General features: G+C 36.6%; 1 protein-coding gene across 20 annotated transcripts in view; it reads right to left on the minus strand.

Moving 5' to 3' along the window:
* NRXN1 (neurexin 1) overlaps nucleotides 1-20,771 on the minus strand; it is a 735,823-nt gene that overhangs the window by 409,258 nt on the left and 305,794 nt on the right. For 12 of the 20 annotated variants that reach the window (XM_054820725.1, XM_054820719.1, XM_054820717.1 and 9 more), the window contains 3 exons: nucleotides 14,148-14,531; nucleotides 6,167-6,370; nucleotides 3,878-3,904 (listed from right to left, as the gene is read on the minus strand). In XM_054820725.1, coding sequence (XP_054676700.1) covers nucleotides 3,878-3,904; nucleotides 6,167-6,370; nucleotides 14,148-14,531 — 615 coding nt within the window. The remainder of the gene's footprint in view (nucleotides 1-3,877; nucleotides 3,905-6,166; nucleotides 6,371-14,147; nucleotides 14,532-20,771) is intronic. The other 8 variants (XM_054820730.1, XM_054820729.1, XM_054820728.1 and 5 more) reach the window with 1 other exon arrangement.

The following is a 20,771-nucleotide window of genomic DNA, read 5'->3' on the forward strand; positions in this document are numbered from 1 at the left end:
TTTTCAGAAATGATAGCAATGCAAAAAAAAACCCCACAAAAATGAAATAACATGTAAGACCGCACATGCCTGTGAAAAAGTATATTGCACATAAACCCCAGCAGCCTCTGGAGTTAAAGGCACCTGGAATTTTTTAGATGCTAGTGTTTTAGAAGCATTAAAACTGGAAAGAGAGGGAAATCAAATTCAGTCAAGACAGTAGCCTTAGCAAGACGCATTGCAGCAGTGAAAAATATGGAAATATAGCACACCTGTATGTGTTCACAAGTCACTCAAAAATGGTTATCAATCTGCCATGTAAATTCTAGGTATGAAGTTCTGTCTCTAAGAAATACCAGGGAAAAGTCCCATTCAATTCAATGGGATTCACTGGTGTTTATAATTTATGCTTTACAGTCTGCAATTAAAAGGTAACAATTACTTCCCTCTCTGAAAGGGAGAAGAGTATTTTTTTAATTTCATTTTAATTTTTAGCATCTTTCCTTAGGCAATTTTTAAGAATTAGCTCATCAATTTTGTATATAATGTCTAAGAGCTGTACAGCGATCAACTTACAGTTCTTTTTTACAGAACCACTAGTGCCAAGAAATGCTGCACATTCATGTTATTTGAACCAACATTGGTCACCTCAGTCTTATTTTTAAATGAATTCCTCAGTCTATGAAAACTGATACTGAAACCATAGTGGCCATTTCTGTGCATAACGTAAGTTTTCCCCTTTCTCCTGATGTCAGCCTCAACACTGACCTGCATGTACCTGCAGTTTAAAAGGACCATTTATTTCACTGCCTGACAATTTTGTTTTGCAAACTTGTAGGTCTGAAGAATACAATGAAGTGATTTAAGGATGTACAAACCCAACATTTCAGCAATGGTATTTTCTGATTGACATGAGACAAAATTTCTAGTGGTGTAAGGTTTTATAAAGATACCAATCTTCTAACCTAGCGCAAAATAAAAATAGTTTGACTTTAGTATTCCACTCAGTTCCATAAAAATGGCATGAAGTGAACAGTCTCCAAAATATTGTTAATGAGACACAACCTCGGTAGCAACCTGGCATCTGAATAGCATTTTGAAATTTTAAAAAAAATCTGTATTTCAAACAAGGAAGACCACAAAATGCCATCTCTTCTGCAACACAGGACATTAGCTAAAGGGGAAGGTGTGACAAAGCGTAGAACAAATTGGTACCAAATTCTCAGCTCTGACCAGCCAACAGTCAGTCATTTGATCTGCAGTGAGCAGAAGACAGGTTTCAGACTGCGCTCAAGGGAAAATGGGAAGAGGAAGTGCAAAATTTTATTCACTAGGTTTGTAATTCACTGTAAGAAATAGGTGCTTACATTCATATTTTTCTTTTCTTCCCTCAAGCAAAACACCAATTTTTGTTTATGTTTGGGTTTACATTTTTTAAAGCTGTCTCTCCAAATTCACTCAAGATAGCTTCATCCTGACCTAAACTCTGTTACTAGTCTAGCTATAATAAATAGTTTTTCAGTCCCAACAAAGAAATTATATTAAGATGACTAACTTCCAAAAGCAACAGAAATGGGAAAATGTGAAAAAAATTCTCAAACATGAAAACCAGGTTTACTTCTATCAACATAAAGTCAGGAATGATATACATCCAGCTCTCAGCAGACCCAAAGGGACAGGCACTGAACTAGTACAGTGTTTAGCAAATTAAGACTCAAGTTCTGGATGCTGTTGCTTTGAAATGAATTGTGTGTGTTTCACTAAAATCCATTATATTGTCTAATAAGCAAGCATCTTCTAAAGACTGCTTAGAACAATAATTCTTCATAATCTAAAAGTTAAAACACAGAAATTGCTCATGAAATGTTATCTGGTTGTTGAAAAACTACAGCGAGTGCTGATAAGAAAGCATTGTAGTACTTACCGTACCGAAAGCTCACAAAAATCTGTTCAGTACACAAGCACCAAAGGGAGATGAAACTAATCATGAAAGTTCATTTCTAATAACAAAAAGGCTATAAACAAACTGTAAAGAAAAATAACTTATGAGTATTTGATACCAAGGATATTTTGTACAGAGGTTATGCTGCTTCTGTATGAGACCAAGAAGAACTTGTAACTGTTAATTCAATTCAGTACCTATATTTCTCCTAGTTGCAAGTCTCTAATTGGAGGCTTATTACTTACTCTGTATTTGCAGGTTCTCTTTTGATCCCAAACTTACTTAAAAATGGAACCTAGAAATCATTTTAATTTATTTTTACGACACCTCATTTTGTCCAAAATAGATTAAAACCCCAAAACATCTATTGTATTGTGGCTTTATTACTTTTTTCCCCCCTATGTTAGTAATTCCCTTTGCAGAGGGATTTTCTAATTTTATTAAGGAAGTTAAGAAAAAAGCAATATTGCTTTTCCTAAGGAAGAAGGAATTTACCACCAGCAAACTCATTACATTTCTGCTCAAAAAGCTGCTTGTATTATGTTTGGAAATCTTTTTCTAATTGGGACTTCGTCATGATCAAAAAAACAGTGTCCTGTGACAGCCCAACAAAATGTTTCTGACATTTTTCATGATCTTATACATTTTGGCAATGGACAATGGACATTTTTGGCAAGTGGAAATATTTGTTTTTATAGCTGAACAATTTTCTTTCTTTCTTTTTTTTTTTTTTTTTTTTTTAAATATGAGGAAACTCTCTTTATGCCTTGGTACCTGCAAGTATTTTCTTTACTGTATTGAAAAGTCTGTCTGGATTTAGGTATGGTTTAGATTTAAAACTTGCCCCAAGAAAACTGCTTTTTAATACAAATGCTGTATTTTTGTCTTACAAAGTTATTCATTGCAAAATCTATTAGCAGATGACACGTTATAAATAACTGCGGTTCCCTGTTTTTCTTTGTTGTCTATAGAACTATTATGGGATGTTATGTTAATGTTTTTTGGGAAACTACTAACAACTACAAATTCTACCTACGCAGTTTGTTGTTTAGCTTTGTTTCTATTTGCACAAATCCAGTCCTCTGGCCTGCAAAACCTGTTAGGAAGGGAAAGAAAAAGCAACCCAAAACTCAAATCTACCATACTTACTATCAATAATTTTGTTGACACCATTCAGGAATTCCATAGACTCAAAATAAAATCACAGTCCTTTTTCTCCTTTCAGAATATAGCCTCTTAATCCAAATAATATCAGAGAAGTTAAAATTTAGTCCATTCATCTGGCAAATGTTTCCCTCTGTTTCATAAACATGCATATCACAGAGAAAAATTGTTCAATTTAAGGTTTCTTACATGATTAGAGTGTAAAAAATCATCATAGAAACATGGTTATTTTCAGACTTAATAATGTCCTTATTGTAATGTATTACATTTTCATAAAACAAAGATTTAGCAAAACCAATTGTGTTATAAGCAGCCAGTAAATACAGTTAATTGTCTAGGAGGATTATAAAATAGAAATTTTGTACTATGGACAATTATGTTCCAACAATCTCACCACAAGTTAGAGGTAAAATGTCAAGAAAACTAGAAGGAGGACGCAGGGGAAAATACGTGACAGCTTATCAGAAATGCAGGTTCAAAAATTCTATGGCTACTGTAAATAAAATAGCCCGTCTAGAATAATACAGTACTACAGGTACCATTTCCTCTAGGTTTGTTTAGAACCTGTAGAATACTTCCTTTCTTAATGTTCTAGTTAAAAGTTATGTCCTATGGGAAGGACAAAAAAATACACACTAGAGTATATGATGACTTTTTACACAACGATAATTAAACATCACATTTCATTAATAAATTATCAAGTGCTTGCAAGCTGTCCGCAATCTTTTTCATCTAGTTTGCATATTTTATAATGGTGGAATAACATTTTAAAAAGTTTGAATAGGCACTTACTGGAATTACAGTTAATCCTGATACAGTCTAGATGGGGAAGAATAGATGAAAAATGAAAATTTATCCTTCAAGGTAATAGCTGCAGACATCCAATAAAATCACAGTCCACCCTTCCGGGGACAGACACATGCAAATATGGCCACTCCATATCATCAGTCTTTACATACTGTTATAACCCAGATATACTGCGATAAATCTTTATAAATAGAAACGACAAATAGGGTAAAAATGGCCAATTTCAAACAAAGCTACATGGTGACAAATCTAAGTGAATAATCAGGATTAAATGTCAAAGATGCTTAACTGAGGCAGGCTGCAACTTTCTCCCCATCTGTGAAAGAACAGGTAATTTTCTCTCAATGCAATTAGAAAGTGCTCCGTCACAATGGGTCCTAGAGCAAGCCAGGCCACAGTCAGACATCTTGGACAACTTGTGTATAGTATACCTCAAAGGCTGATCTTCAAAAGCTAAGTGGTAAAATACAAAGCTCATTCCCCGGGCCTATAGATAGGGTTTTGTGGGTTTATATTTTCTTAATGTATAGACTTAAGAAATGAACAGTGACTACATATAAAGCTACGTTAATATGCAAAAAAATAATCATCTATTTATAAATACTGATAATTAGAGAATCCTGTCTATTTTCAGATTATTTCCTTGCCTGACTAGAAAAAGAAAAAGAGGGGGGAAGAGGCGTTGGAGGAAGAAATAATATTGCTGAGGCATGGATTTATTTACTTTCTTGAGCTATAGAAGCAGGCAAAATGCTGACGGAGGGTGGTGTTTTGTATATAAAGAGAATGACCTGATCTGTAGCAGGGTCCTCTGCTGAGCTATCTGCATTTATTACTGTAAAAATAAAAATAAAATGAAAAAAAAAATAAATCTATGCCATGCTACTTGGTTTGTACAGCTACTCCTGGTCTATACCTTTGAGGAACATATATACCATCAAACCTAGATTTTGTTTCCATATAGCTGAGTTTGTCATGTGTCGTCAACCGCATCAGAAAAGTGGTTGCAAACAGCCAAGGACCAGCACCTGCGCATCCCCTTTTACAGAAAGCGCTGCCGCGGGAGGGAGGGAGGGAGGGAGGGAGGGAGGGGAGGTGCCGCCCCGCCCCGCCCCGCTCCGCTCCGCCCGCAGCCTGCAGCAGCCCCGGCCCGACGCTAGGGGGGACCGTGCGAGAAGAGGAAAGGAGGAAACCCCTCGCCTCGCCTGCTCCCTGCCGAAATCTGAACAGCAGGACAGTATTTCGGGGAGCAAGGCTTTTACGAAGTGGAGGGTTCGGGGATTATTTTCTTGCCTGCCCCCCCCCCCCCAGCCATGTGTTCTAGAAATCATTTTATGTGCGATTACAACAATAACATACTTAATTCCCTTTAAAATTAGCATTCCGCTGAACGGGAATGACTGCGCTGAATGTGCATTTCATTTCCCTACGTACACTCCTTTCAGATCCTGACTTTGATTTATTCATAAGCATGGCAGAAGCGCTTTAATTATTTACTTTTTTTTTTTTAAACCAGAGAAAACCATAGCCTAATATTTTGTCCATCATATTTCAAACCAGGAAACCAATTTTATTTTATTTTTTTCTGTAAAAGGGCTTGTGCTTCCTGTGTTCACACGGCTGTTTGCTGAGGGCCGCAGTCTTTGGGCATTGAAGGGTTGTGTTATAGTTCGATACTACAAAAATACCACTACAGAGTTGTTTAAAAAAGAGGAAATGGATTTACTATAGATTTGACACCTAAAAAAAGGAGACCAAGAAATCCATCAGTGGGAATATCTAATTGCAACATTTTCAGTGTTAAAACTAGAAATTCTTTGATACATTTGCATGTTGTACATTAATTGGCAGAGGTAAAACTGAACTGACCTACATACACGTTGGTACTGCTCGCACATTTAAATTGTGGAATTGCTACTGTGAAGTAGTAGTGGAGGGAGAAAAATCTTCCACAATGAAGAATAATAATTTAGCCCAAAAATACCACTGATGAACTAGTCTTCTCTTTTTAGAATACACAATAGTACAAAAATATTGTGATGGATTATGTTAAGACTATATAAAGAGTACAAAAATGCAAAAGAAAACAAAATAAAGAGTAATAATGGGCATGTATTTGTGTGTGTATGTACATATGCAAATGTTGCATTGACATGTGTTTATATATCATTTCAGTTTACTTTTAATGCTAAAACAGGCTGTTTCATAAATGTTTGCAAGCAAAAAGAAAAATGTAAAGAAAAATGTTAACTTCTTGGAGGAAGAGTTTGTTACCTAGGTTGACCGTTAGTTTAACTCGTCCTGCATCCAACTCTAAACGAAGGGTATCTGCAGATTCCCTAGAAGTAGTTGCCATTAAAATGCCATAAGCTCGCTGAGACCTGAACCGTAAAGAAACATCTTCGGCCTCTGTATGCATCACAACAGGGAGTTGTATTTTCATAAACATACTTCCATCATAGCTTAAAATTGTTGCCTCTGAAAACATAAAGGAGAAAATCAGTTATTAAAGAGTTATATTGTATTTACTGCAACTGCTTAAAGAGAAGATGGTAAATGCATATACACTCAGTATGACACAGAAAAATTACATACGACAATTATTACTGGGAAACATAAGCAAAGTTGGGTTTGGTTTTTTTGTCAGTTTCTTTAAGTGGCATATTTTAGTGCTTTTTAAAGAAACAAAATTGCCCTTTTAATGAACCAGCCATTCATGTATGCAACTTCAAGCACATGGGTAAAATTATATATGAAGAAATGCTCTCAAGACTGGGCCTGTACTCCTCAAAATAGGTCAAAGCCAGTAAAAGCTATGCAGGTAAACCTTACAGCCTATTAAAAGTCATGTCTGACTTTCATCCACCTAGGTAATTACCTTCGGATACTTCACGTATAAACCTGTCAGGATTGCTACTACCACAGTTGCAATTATCACCCAGCTAGCAAAGAGCCACCTGAAACGGGTAAATATCCGCAGCATGGTTCGGACGGAGCACAGATTGCTTCGTGACCACAATGGCTGCGGTATGATAGAATCAAAACCACACGTATGAACATTACAACAGCCTCAAGGAGAGGATCGAGACTGGACTTGGCATATTGAGGGTAAGATCTTAAAACCCCTGAGACAAGCAAATAACTGTCACTTTCAGACATTACTGGAAACCCTCCCGGTGAGCGGCTCTGGCACAGAGCGGTCGCAGTCTGTTAGCCCAGAGCAACCAGCCACAAGTCTTCTTTTCCCAGCCTCCAGGCTGGTAATGAGAAAGGTAGCAGAAAGACTGCATTTCTGCTCACAGGGAGGCACAGCAGTTCCTGGAAAGCAAAGGACACATCTGTTTCTGAAACATATAATAGTCCTTTTTTGCAGGACAATCAAGCATTGTGGCCAGTTCGCCACCACAGCCTTTGGAAATGGCTCTTAGGCCCACAGACGGTGACACGTTATGGTGGAAGAAGCAGTGAACGAGCAACATCCTTCACCCCAAGGCAATAGTGAGTGGGCAGACCACCAGGAATTTCAGTAGGCTCCACAGTAACATACCAAACTAACCATACTACATAACTAAAACCACTGTGTGAGTGGCAAAATATACTATCTGAATGTGCCCCATTTTACGCACATCTGATTGTTTATCTACCTCTAATTCACTAGAGACCTTCTAACTTCTTCCATGTGTCTCCTATGTTCTTTAACCCACCCAAAAATCTCTCAATCTTGGAAACTGTTGAAGTGTTAGGTGGTGAGGTCTAAGCAGGATGCTGCAGAATATTTCTTAGAAAAAGATGCAATCCTGAGGGCACCTCAACTGACTGAAAAAAAAAAAAATCAGTTACTTGCTCAATAACAGGCCAAATGAGTAACAAGCAGAAAGAGAAGACAGCAGAGAACACCTACGGGAAGCTTCTCTGTACTTTAATTTGCCACAGGATAATGGAAACACTTATCTACAGCAAAGGTGTATTGTGGTCCCACATGCAACAATATTTTCAAAGACCGATACTGTGTTTAATCAGCGTCATAACTAAAACAGTGTTAGAATATTTTTTTTAAACATCAATACTTATGCTAGTTTGTCAAAACGTTTTCCACTGTGTATCTTATATACTGGTAAATATAGAGAAGCTCTTCAAGACTTCCATGAAAGGAAAATGTCCGCTAACTCTAGGAGTATATTGGAGGCAAAAACGATGGATGGAATGTTCATTAATACTTCCCCAATAAAAATTTGAAGAAAATGGTTTGATGTTGGAAAAAAAAATTACTAATTACTAGAATTACTAATACTGTTGTGAAAGTCATTAGACATAACAGGTTAGAAGAACAGATTTGATGATTTCTAACCATGCAGGTAATAATGTTTGCTGCATATTCTAAGCCTAAAATTTTTCTGTGAAGCAGATTAAATACTTAACTCTCATCACTCTGATAAGATATTTTGAGTCAGAGTTTTCAGTGGGAGTTGATTTGTTTTTTTGATTGGTTGGTTTTTGGTTTTTTGGGTGGTGGTTTGGGGTTTGGTTTGTTGGGGGTTTTTTTTGGTGGGGCGGGGGGGGAGCAGGGGCTTACAATTCATTCCTATATCTAGCTGTCTAGTCTCCCAAGATCCTTGTAAAAGTAAACATGATTTAGGTGATTAAAGAAGTCCGGCATAAAAGTTTAAGTTACATGCTAATATGAGAGAAAATAAAAGGCATTTTATATTGTTTATTAAGACACATTAATACCATTCAGGGTTTTCATAAACTGAGCAAAATCAGATGGTTATAGGATGAACAGCATTCAACAACACTCGAGGTCTGTTGCTAATAAATTATGATCATTAAAAGAAAGTTGTCAGAATCAGCACTGGTCGTGTTTGCCAGCTTTCCTATAATTATTCAGTCTTTTAGAAAATTACAGAAAAAGGAGAGAAGGAACTGTCTTAATTTAATCAGAGATGACCTGTGAGTATTTAACATCGTGGTGAACAGACCTGATGTGATTAGATACTCAATCCTCCTAAACCGTACTGTGCCAGTTATTTTGGAAACAGATGTTCCAAGAACAGACCAAGGAGACTGAACAGAAGATCAAATGACTTAAAAGCTCTGGGGCAATGAGAAAACCCCCTCATGTCAACTAGCTCCTTTCAGTATGGGGAGCTCCAAGTCACAGGCTTTCTAAATACAAAGGTATCACAGAAAAAAAAAAAAACAAACCAGCCAAAACCAGAAAACTGGCAGGAAGCAGGGATGATTTGAATAAAGATTTAGCACTGTCCTGAAAGCCATAACTGAAGATCAGAGGCACTACATACTCCTAAAATAAAAAAATACAATTATGTTCAGTTTACTCACTTGGAATGAGTGTTGGTACAAGCGTTGTTAGGAAAAATATTTGTTGCTAAACTATTATTAAGTGATTGCTATGTTAAGAAGTTTGAACGATACTTTCTCAATATTGTGCTCCTCTCTAAGGATGCCAAAGCTGAATTTTGCCTTCTGGATCATCTAGTCAACTCAGCATCTCTTCTACTTGACTCAGCACTGCCCTCAGCTCTGCAAATTTCCGTGTTCTCTTGGTCTTGGCTGGACAGAAGGCATCTAGTAGTACACGTACGAGACCTTCGACAGCACAAGGAGTTCCCTCTTCCCTCACTGGTGTCTTTCTTGTAATTCTTTGTGGCAATGCCTTACTACCCTATCATTTTGCTTGGTCACACGCCTTAACAGAGAACTGTTTTTTCAGACAGTAGGAAAAAGCAGTTTTCAAGAAGAAAGAACGAGGAAAGGCAGTGGGGGTTACACCCATTATGCAAACCTTGAAGAAACATTTTGGCTAAAAGTATATCTTAATTTTTGCCCCTAACTTTCCCTTTTTTTGCTTTGGACCAACTAATTCCAAAGGGGTATATGTCTCATCCTTCTTTGAGATCTACACTGCTAACTGTTCTCACGTAAGTGTTGGCAGAATGTCTTTTTTGTCTTGTTCAGCTTCCTCTTAATTATTAGATTAAATGATAATAGACCAGAAGTTTAGCTCAGAATGCGCTATTCATTAAAAGAATCAGAGTCTCCATGGCAGGGAATAATAATTTTACTACCACTTGAGTGTTGCAAGCATAGCATTTAAAAGAAAAATAGCAGAAAACCCTTATAAAACATTACCGACAATTTTTTTGTGGCAGCAAATAAGTGCATGCAGTAGAGTTATTAACAAGAAATAAACAGTAAGATATAATTCAGAGATTGATAAAAAATATTTCATATGTTCTTTCTTCAATATTTTTATAAATGTGACAATTAAAACCCTTTGCTGCTTCTGTGCTAAAAACCAACCAACCGAAACACCCAAACAAACCAAAAAACCAAAGAAACACTGAAGGGTTCAGTTCCCTTTTCCATTTTTCTTTTCAATTTGTTGCTGATTAAAATCTCCAGGGCTGGACACTCTTCCTTCCTATATAAATACTACCTCCATCAGCTCTGTGCCTATCATCAAGGATGCACAGACTAGTACTGATATGAGAGGAGATTCAGGACTTCAATTTTCCCTTGGGCTGGCATTACCTGAATTGCGGAAGAGACGGAGGCACCTACGCTTCTGGAAACTTTCCTACACCTGTTTCTACCTTCAGAAATGCTCAGCCAGATATTTATGGGGAGGAACAGAATTTTCCAAATAGATGCCATTCTTCAATTCACAGCTTACTTAAATTAAAGTGAAAGAAGTACAGAGTAGGCATTTGAATTTCAGTGTTCTTCCTCATACATTTTGCAGTCAAGTTTGTTTTGTTTTTAATAACATGATGCTTGGTAACTATGGATGTTTACTGAACGTATTTTAATAAATAGAACAGGATCTTGTTTCCTCTGGACCCCTTGTGGTGCCTCTAAAGTCCTAAAGACAGAATTATTAATTTTTCCGGCTTTTTCAAAGTGTCTGAAATAATATGAGGACTGTGTTGCAGCCCACAGATCCATTTTTTAAAGCATGAAATCACTCTCGGTGTCTGCTGTCTCCAAAATCACACACAAACTTTGCCCAGAAGGTGACAGACGATACAGTCCAGAGCCATGCCAGGAAGTATGTCAACAATCTGGATCATCAATAATCAAGCATCCAGGTTTGCTCTCTGACCCTGTTTTATTTACCAATATAAGTAGAGCAACAATATCCTGCCCTGAAAACACTCACTGATATATATAATTTTACTCTTATAAATTGTGTGGGTACTCAAGTATATCGATGGCCACTGATTCAAATTCAAACTTTTAAGTTTTGTTTTATTCATAGGCGTACACTCAGGCAAGCACTGTTTGCGTGTTTTCTATGGCAGCTACTTCAGTCCATCTGGGCTAATTGGTGAATCATGAGGAACCTTTCCAACAATCTGATGGAAACAATTCTTGATATGCAATTACTTCCTAGATAATACGTGAACAGAAGTTGAAATGATTCCTCCAAATTTCTACACTGGTATTGTTTCAGAGCTGAGGCTCTAAGCCACACTGTAAAGGTGCTAGAACTTTAACACACAGGACTAATTAAGTCAGAGATGGAATTACTATAATATTTTGAACACATGGTTCTTCATACCATCTATCATTGCATCACCTGTATTTGTCTTTTTTTTTCTTTTCCAAATTTTAAAGCATGCAGAGATAATGCAAGGAATGAAAGCTATATTTCTTCATCTAATGTACATGTGTGTGCATGCACGATGTGGACATCTACGCACACACACTCTAATTTAAATATATTTTCTCCTCAGAAATGTCACTTTGATAAATGTTTCTTTGCACGTTTACTTTTTCTCATCACTGTTTGATGAATTTACTCTTGTGCATCATTCCTAGCCATCCAGTCAAAAGTATACACCTGCAAAAGGCTTTGCTGAGAGGCAGTCACATATTGTGATCCGCAATCAAAGTACGATAGGAAGCCAAATTATATTGCTGTGACATCTGTCCATCCATCTGTTGTAGTTTCCATAATCTACTAAAGCCAATCTACAGATTATGCTGATGTTTAACCTTACTGAAAATCAAGAATAAACTCAAGAATAACTTGCAACAAGATAAAAAGTACATGGATATAGAAAAAAAAATCAATTTTAAATATACTGAAATTAAAATAGAATTGTGTTCTGAGCTGTTGTGCACTGATAAGATGACCAAAATTATTTCAGATATTGATGAAAATTATTTCAGATACTGTAAGTACTAACATATGTTAGTACTATTTCAGGGGAAATAGCATGAAAAATAAATGATGGTACCAAAAAGTAGCTACATGCTTTTGTTTACTGAAGATAAGTTAAATATTCCTTGTTTAATCTCCAATATTTGATTCTAGTGCTTTCTTTTCTTTGTGAAACTGTATTGTTTGTTGAAATGAACATGTTCCTATTTTATTTAAATTAGTCTGAACAATTATAATTGTGTTGCTTATATCACCACATACAAAAGTTTATCAGTTACTGCACATGTAAGTAGTAGTTACAATAACTTTGTGGGGGAGGATGCCAACACGTCGCTTTCAGAATCCCCAAAGCTATAATCTTATTAATGCATGACCATTTGGGATATGAATATTACTGGAAGGAGACCTCCTTTCAGTGTAGTTTCCTCTGGAGAGGGAAACCCAAGAGCAGGAAATGATCCCATACTGTCTGAACTGCCGCACATCTTTCTGTTGGACAAGAACCAAATACCATTGTAGAGAAGCCAACACCACCACCATCGTACCACCATTCCCACTAGGGGAATTCTCCCACTGAGAAAATCAAGCTCTATAGTGGAAGATTGCTGAAAATAAAGCATGGGAAATAAAAAAGACAAAGGTTTCTATATTAAATATTGCCACCTGTCAAATATGTTTATGAGAAATCGCTATGATGAAGCCTGCTTTTAAGTTATTTGCAGATCTGCATGCGTTTTTGTCTCTGATGCCCGTTTCCTAGCTCTCAAGTTGAAAAAATGCAAATCCTATTTTTACTTCTGCCATATGTAATAGCAGAATTTTGCCACAGGGTGGTACACCAGACATGTTTAAGTGAAGGCTTTTGTAATGCATCAGACAGCTCGGTTATGCCCTCTGCCAGCTTCACTCCACCAGTAACAGAACAATCTGGAGATCTCATAATAACTGGCCATAAGCCAAAGGCATATATGTTCAAAAAATAAGACAGAAAAAAACCAGAAGAAACTACGAGTCTACTTGCAAATGCTAATAATATGATGGTATTAATTCTACATAAATGCACATGTCTATTTACATACAACTTAAACATCCACCTGGTTTTTATTTTTAAAGAATACATTTTTGTTTCCTCTTAGTAACTAGAAAAATAAATCAACCTAGAAGGAAAGAACTTATGTTCCCAGCCAATAAACGGTAAGTTTAGATTTCGGCTTGAAGAGAAACTGCACCGTATCAATTGTGAGATAAAAAAATACAACTTCTGTCATTGAAACATTTCCTAATGCAATGAGAATAAACACCTAAAATATTAACTGAGCTTTTTGATTGTTTTTCTACTTACATTAAAATCTTTTATTAGCATACTCTGTAATTTTAAATAATTATAGAGTTTTCTTTCTATAAACTAACCTCAATATCTGTCTTCCTTGCCACTATCCACATTTTCAATGAAATAGATGGAGTTTGTCACCTTTACACTTACCTTTTCTAGGCAAGAGGGATAGCCAGTGATTTAAGATAAGCAGAAACTGCTTCCTTGGGTACTACAATCTTTTTGAAATGTTAAGTAAGAAATATAGATTCCTACACTGATTCTTTTGCTTTGACTCATGGCTGAAGTTCTGGCCATGGATTTATGTGATAGTGTGGAATTCAGAAGTAAATTTAATTACACAGTGGTGTTGACATAAATAGGCAGAGAACAAGACCTTAGTTTGGAATTGGAATGTGACTGTTTAATGCAATAATAATTGAAATTACTTTCACAAAGCTTTTCAGAACTCAGCAATGTATGATGAGACACGAAAGGAGATATTTTCTAAGAGATATCTAGCAGTACTGACTCTCTGTCGTGGTCAACTAATACATCTTCATGCATCTTAGAAACTCCCCTAAGATCTTTCCTCTACAGTTACTTCTTTCACTCTACAGCAGGGCTCCATCTCACATCAAGTGAAATCAAAGATGCTTTTTCTGCCTCAGAAAAGTTAATGGTATTTTACCATTTTTAATCATTGTGCAGGATTCTATAAAGTAGAAATGCAGCCATCTCATGGAACCTACCTCTTTCGCACGATCTGCCAAGGTACCCCGTACCAGAGCAATCACAAACATATCTGTTCCACCCATCCCTGCATACACCATTGTTTTTACAGGGGTTGCTAAGGCAAGGTTTTGCAGTTTCTCTTGAGCATGAGGGTTTTACTCCAGCTGTACTTTGAATTTCAGCCATCTGTCGAATATCTTTGCTTTGACCATCAATAAACAAATCTCTAATGCAGCCGACGTATCCATAATTGAGAAGTGCTGTCCACACCTCAGTTGGGAAGATGAGGCCTGCTTTATTTTCTGGTAAGCCTCCAAGATACAAGTCATCGTCCAAGTCAAGGATTTCACTTTCCCCTGGTGCAGTATATGGCGTGCGTAATGTGTTCACAGATATGGTCCCTGAGAAGAAAAGACAGCAAAATGCATGATTTTCAAGACATTTAAAAGATTTTGGTACTGCTGCTTTACTCATCAATCTACATGCCACATTAGCTCCTGGCAAATATCTATAAATGAAACATAGGTATTCTATTTGTACAGCTATACAATGATACATACACGTCATTATTTTAATTACAATGTAGTATACATACTGTCAGGAAGTAAACAAGGTAAAAACATTTATGCACAATACTGCATGGTCACAATATTAAAAAAAAAGTCAAAACCACCTTAACAATATTCTAGGGGTAGGGGGGATGCGTTTCAGAGTTATTTTCAGCTATATCCTGCTTGTGCAACAAAAAAAATCTGTTCCCAACCTCATACGTGCTTCAAAGCATTAAGGCTGACGGTTGCATCGATAGGTTGCAACCTGGGAGGCAAATTTGTGTCTGGTTTGGATCCAAAGACACAATGTTTTAAAAGACTCTCACCACTTTCAGCAGGCTTTGGATAAGACTTTTTTCTTTAAGTGCAGAAGGAAAATCATCAGTTGCCAGACAGGCAATCATTAAGAAGATAGTGATGTGCTCCTATAGGGAAAATCGATGCCTCAAAATGTGTACGTGTTACAAAGAGAGGGAGACAGGATGTATACAGAACCTCAGGAAATCAGAAGTATCTTTTCCATTTAAGTTTTAAAAGTAAACAAACAAAATTAAGCCTAAAATAAAGTTTTGTTTCTACAAAGTGTGTGAAAAAAGAAACTAATAAGTTGTAAAGATTTTTTTTTTAATTTTTTTTTTCTACTTTTTAAAAGTGACGAGGTGTCCAATTTTTACAATTCAAATAGGCAGAAAACCAAATTTAGTACATGGCATCACAGAACATACTTATGTCAATCAAATTTAATTTTATTTACTAAGTAAAATTACTTGAAAAAGAATCTTCATTTAGATCTTCACTGAAGTGACTCCTTACCATTTGCTATGGGTGCAAAAGCAAGCAAAATATAAATCAAAACTTTATATAGGTCACCAGATTATTATAACATACCAGCCACATTATGCAACACTGTTATACGCTGGACACACTATTAAAAGTGTATTAATGGTGACAAGACACTGAAGAATCACATTTACCACAATGTATTTATCATACCTATATACATAAAACTAATACGATTCACTATTTCCACTGTCAACACGACACAGATTCCAGAAGATAACACCGATTATCAAAAATACTTTCACTGTGGTGGGAGTGGTGCATGAAAATAATAAATTCAGAATTTTTATAGCATAAATACTAAAATATGAGTTTTAAGCAAACAGAGGCAGGTCAGAAAAAAATCATTCTCTTATTTGGATACATCTTAAAATTTAGGCTTCTCTTTTAGCAATAAAGAAGAGTCCTGTGGGAGCTACATATTTTGTTTGTTCTTTTGTTGGTTCAATAAGTTAACTTTAACAACATGATAGAATGAATATCTAAATAGTTTGGACCTTCAGTAAAAGCTCTTTGGGGTAGAAGTCTCAGGAGATCCAACTCCCACATAAGACTTGAGACATATGGATTTTAGATGCGCTGGATACTACTGCTACTACAAAGTCTTCCTACTATCAGAAGAGATCTAAAGAGATAAAACAAAGGTTTGCATAGCCTTTGTGCATCTTTATGAGCATGTTTAAAGAACGTTTGAGGATGTGGTCAGTTTTCCCTTTTTATGTATTATGAGAAATTTTTTTTGTGTCAGTTGAATAATCACATAGATGTAAAGTGAACTTCCAGACTTAACTGTCAGAAATTGGCATGTTGAACCAAGATCCTTTTTCTTCCAAGCCTCCACCTGTTCAAAACTGATAAGACTATTACATTTTGCTAACTCAAATATTTGTATTGCTGCTCAGGTTCTTGAAGCTAAACTTAGCACTTGTAAGGAACACTTGCTATAGATTTGACCTTAGGCATACAAGCATAAACATTTTGAGGTTTGATTTTATTAATCAGCTGCCTCAAATGAGGACACCTCTGAATGACCTGTTAAACCAAGACAACTAACTTTTCTGAGGTATAAAGGAGGACTGCTTATGGGTAACAGACCATTTCTCCTTTTAAAAAGGAGGCTCCCACCGCTTGCTGTACAGGCTAATTTAGGACCAAATGCTTTACACCTATGTTCAGGCAGCACTTGCACCGACGCAAGTTAACTCTGCTGCAGCCTCCAACCTCAAGTTCATGCATTTGCACAGTGCTGTTTCTGCTGGACAAAGACACTTATGCTTTCAAGCTATCCCTGATGCTAGAAGAAATCTACGACTCCATCTCTATTAAAAAAACCCCCTCAACTAAGTCTTGATGGCTTTCAACGTACAGGAAAAGCCAGTGTAGCTGTGACATTAACACAGGGGTTCAAAATGTACATTCTGCAAGCACAGAAGGCTGAGAAAGGTGAATGATAAAGGGAACTGTAGATCACCACTACACTCTGGTGACTGTGAATTATAGTTAGGTAATAGATTGAAGCAGGAAAATTTTCTGCTGTATGTCATAAAGGATTACCCTGGAGAGAGCTTAAGTATTATTTTGAATAGATATCAACAGCTTCTTAAAGAAATGAACTCTTTCTTTCCTCTCCCCAAGAAATGACACCACATAAAATACTCCTTTGGAGAAGCCCTCTGAAATCTTTGTGTAATCATAGCATCTAATGACTATGAGTAGAAAAACATAACAGGCAAGAACTCTTCTGTACATCTTTTTCATGTTTTGGAAGGCCATGGAACCCCTATTACCCGGCTGGACTATCTCCAGTTTACTGCTGGACATATCCATGACACTTCAACCAACCTACATACTGTATGTATTACCCTTAACCAAGCAACCGTAAGTTAGCTTTATTTAATCCTTTTTGTTGAGAGCTACACTGAGTCAAATAGCACCTGCATAAGATTCAAAGCTTTAATAACTCACTCTGTCTCAGCTGTTATGTAGGAGCTCGACCAAAATATCATACAGCACACTGTCTAGAACAAGAACTATGGCTATAATACACATAGGCTTTAGTATAGCTAATAGCAGAAAACCCACGCCTGGGCATCAAAATTTTCATGCTATCAGTTACCAAGTTAGCCTACTTTCTGGCTGAACTTCTAACAGCATGTCCAGGCAGCTGTACAACCATCACTGCTGCTGGTATCCAAATTACCTTTTATGTATCTCTGATAGGCAATGCAAACTTCACTTGCTTTGTAAATGCAAGTGAAAAAATCCAGGAGAAATAAGGGGGAATAAAGGAAGGCTTACAAAATAAATCCAAAATTACAGGGTTTTTTTCAAAACATTCTAAAATAAAATGCAGAACTCAAGTACAGAGAATAAATAATGGGTCTGTAAACCACCTTTGGATTCATAGTTCATCCAGAGCTGTGACACAGAGTTTAGAGTGTGCTGTTTCATCTAGCTGAGGATTTTTTGTTTTGTTTTGTTGTTTGAGGTTTTGGGAATTTTCTTGGTTTTTTTTAAGCCTGTCATCTTTCTCGAAAGAAAGTTTTCAAGTTCTACTGAAACTATCTCAGGCTGGACCTCATGACAATGGCAGATGCTACCACAGAATCTGGGGATAGCAATGCACATCCCCTCTGCTGGATTTCAATCCTACTTTCTCTGGCAATTATAGGCAGATTAAAAGGAATTGTTCTGTCAAATCACCAGTGTGCTCCAATCCATTCGGTTGTTTCTACTTAGGAATGTGAAGAGACATCACTTTCCAGAGAAGCAGGAAGAAGGGAAGCTAATGGACCATATGAATGTCTTATGTGGCCAGCACAGGAAAAGGTTAATAATTTGCCCTGTAAAGATAATGTAACATCAACCCTTCTCATTGCAGAATTGTCAAGTTGTGTAAGAGGGAAAAGGATGGGACACATCTCGTTTTACAAAATAGCCTAAAGTCAACAGAAAATGATGAGGAAGCAGCAGATTCAGAAGAGTGTTGGCCTCTCAATGGAAAGTGAAAACTATAACCTTAAATTGTAACATCTCTGTAGTAAGAACCATCCTTTCAGTTATATCTTTGCATAGTAGCTAGCATAACAGCCCCCATAACCTGATCAGTAGTTATACTATTTCTTTGAAAAGAACAACGCTGAGCCAATAATGTTTGCCAGGAAACAAGCAGCTTCCTTACAAAGTTTTTTTAATACTCAAAGTAGGAAATATTGTCTGTATTTCTACCAGAAAAAGAAAGAAATGGGGAAAAGCTGATAGCATTTGGTTTGTCCAGCCTGAACGAAGAAAAAGTGGAAGACTGAAAGACAAGATGGTGTGGAGTGATTTGTTTAGCCTGAGAATTCATGATCTAGCTTCAGACTCTAAAAACAGGTAGCATTTCTTATCTCCAAAAACTGGACATACATTTAAAGGTCCTATAATGATCTATGGGAACTCTGATTCTACAGCATTCTACCTGAGAGCAAAGTAAAATTTAAACATTCAGAAAACTCTTTATGTATTGGAGGAACAGTTTGAGAAAAACTAATACATTTATGATTTTCAGCAAGAATTATTGACTTAAAGGATAACTGATTAGAAGGCAGTTCTTCAAAGGAAGAGTCAACAATAACATACATATGAGCAAAATGGGAAATATATTAGGAGGTATAGAGAAGCCTATCGTACCACTTTATTGAGCATCAGTAAGGTTTACCTTGAACTCTGAGAAAGATGCAGATCGGCTGAGGACATGGCAGAAGATGGCAACAAAAAAGGTCAATAGCTACAGAACATGACATACAAGGATAGGAAGCAGCTGGGGTTTCTTAGGCTATGAAGAAAATTGGAGACTGATACAAAAGCATTCAAATCATAAAAAGTATAGAGCTAGGACACAGGAAAAAAGTGTGGTGTATTTTGTGCCTGCTGTGAACAAGGAAATGATGGACAAAATGGCTTGTTTTGCATACAGAAATATTCAGTTTATGAATGATTACATGAAGAGGTTGTACAGCATCCAGTGCTGGAGTTAACTCAAAAAACATCTGTCAAGACTGATGCAAGTACACTATCCCTACTTTCACTGGAGAGGTAAAATAGAGGACCTTTCAAGGTCACCCCATCTCAATTTTTCTACGAGCTCATAAATAAATGAAAAACACTAACAAGATCATTGGAAGAATTTTCCTTAAAATGCAAGATAAACCCATTATGTCAATATGTAAATGCTTAACATTTGTTGAAATAGGAACATGTAAATCTGGCAGTTCTTGAAAGGTTGGAAAGATGGGGGAAGGAGTATATGGAAATGTGCATGTAAAAAATGAACCTGCAACAACAATGCATGTAATGGATATCAACAAAGAACTACTTACAGTGAGATACTGATTATAGTTAAGTTCTAATTACATACTCTAGAGATAATTTCTGGTGTTTAAGCTGAAGCTCTAACTTCAGTTCAAAATTTGAATGACTTCTTAGCCCTTAAATGCAACCTACCTATGAATACATTCTCATACATTGTTTTACACTGCCATACACAATTGGAGGTTGACAAGAAGAGCAAGTTTTCTCTCCTATTACACTGTGCGATGATGATTTCCAAAGGACGAATGGCAGTTTAGTCAAAAAACACTTGCAAGGTTATCCTTGAATATGGTAAACAGTTTAACAAAATTTTCAACAGTAGTCAAGTCTCATAAAACAGTTATTAAACCTAACTCTATTGTGCTACAAGAAACACTGTGAGCAGAGACCTTTACAGCTCCTTCATGGTTGGTTTTTGTAGTTTGGGTTTTTGGGTCCTCCCCCCATTCTTTTACTGCAGAGTTGGCAGTACTGTTAAGAGCAGAACAGACAAACATTTCCCTTAGGTATGAGTTAATGAGCCTCTCCAATTATATTCATTATCTCAGCAATTTACTTTTTCATAAGTCTGTGTGTAAGAAACTAAGACATATTTCTAAAGCTTGTCTCAATTCTGATCAGTTAAATATGAAGATTGTAACTACAGCCGCCACAATGCTTACCTTATGTGGCCTATTTAGTTGCTTTTTGTGCATGTGAAACACATTTGCTTATCAAGAAATGGTGAAAAATCAGAGCAAGGTATTCCAAATCCACTTTACATCTTGCATGCTAAAGCATAATATAGTAGTTGTGACGAGGACTGTGACCACAGCATACAGCCCATGGCCAAGACAGGGCACATGTGAAACAGCTATGAAGCTACTGTCCTTTGCAGGAATTCAGAATTACCATGAA

This window comes from Grus americana, chromosome 3, assembly GCF_028858705.1.
Source record: "Grus americana isolate bGruAme1 chromosome 3, bGruAme1.mat, whole genome shotgun sequence".
Taxonomy (NCBI): domain Eukaryota; kingdom Metazoa; phylum Chordata; class Aves; order Gruiformes; family Gruidae; genus Grus; species Grus americana.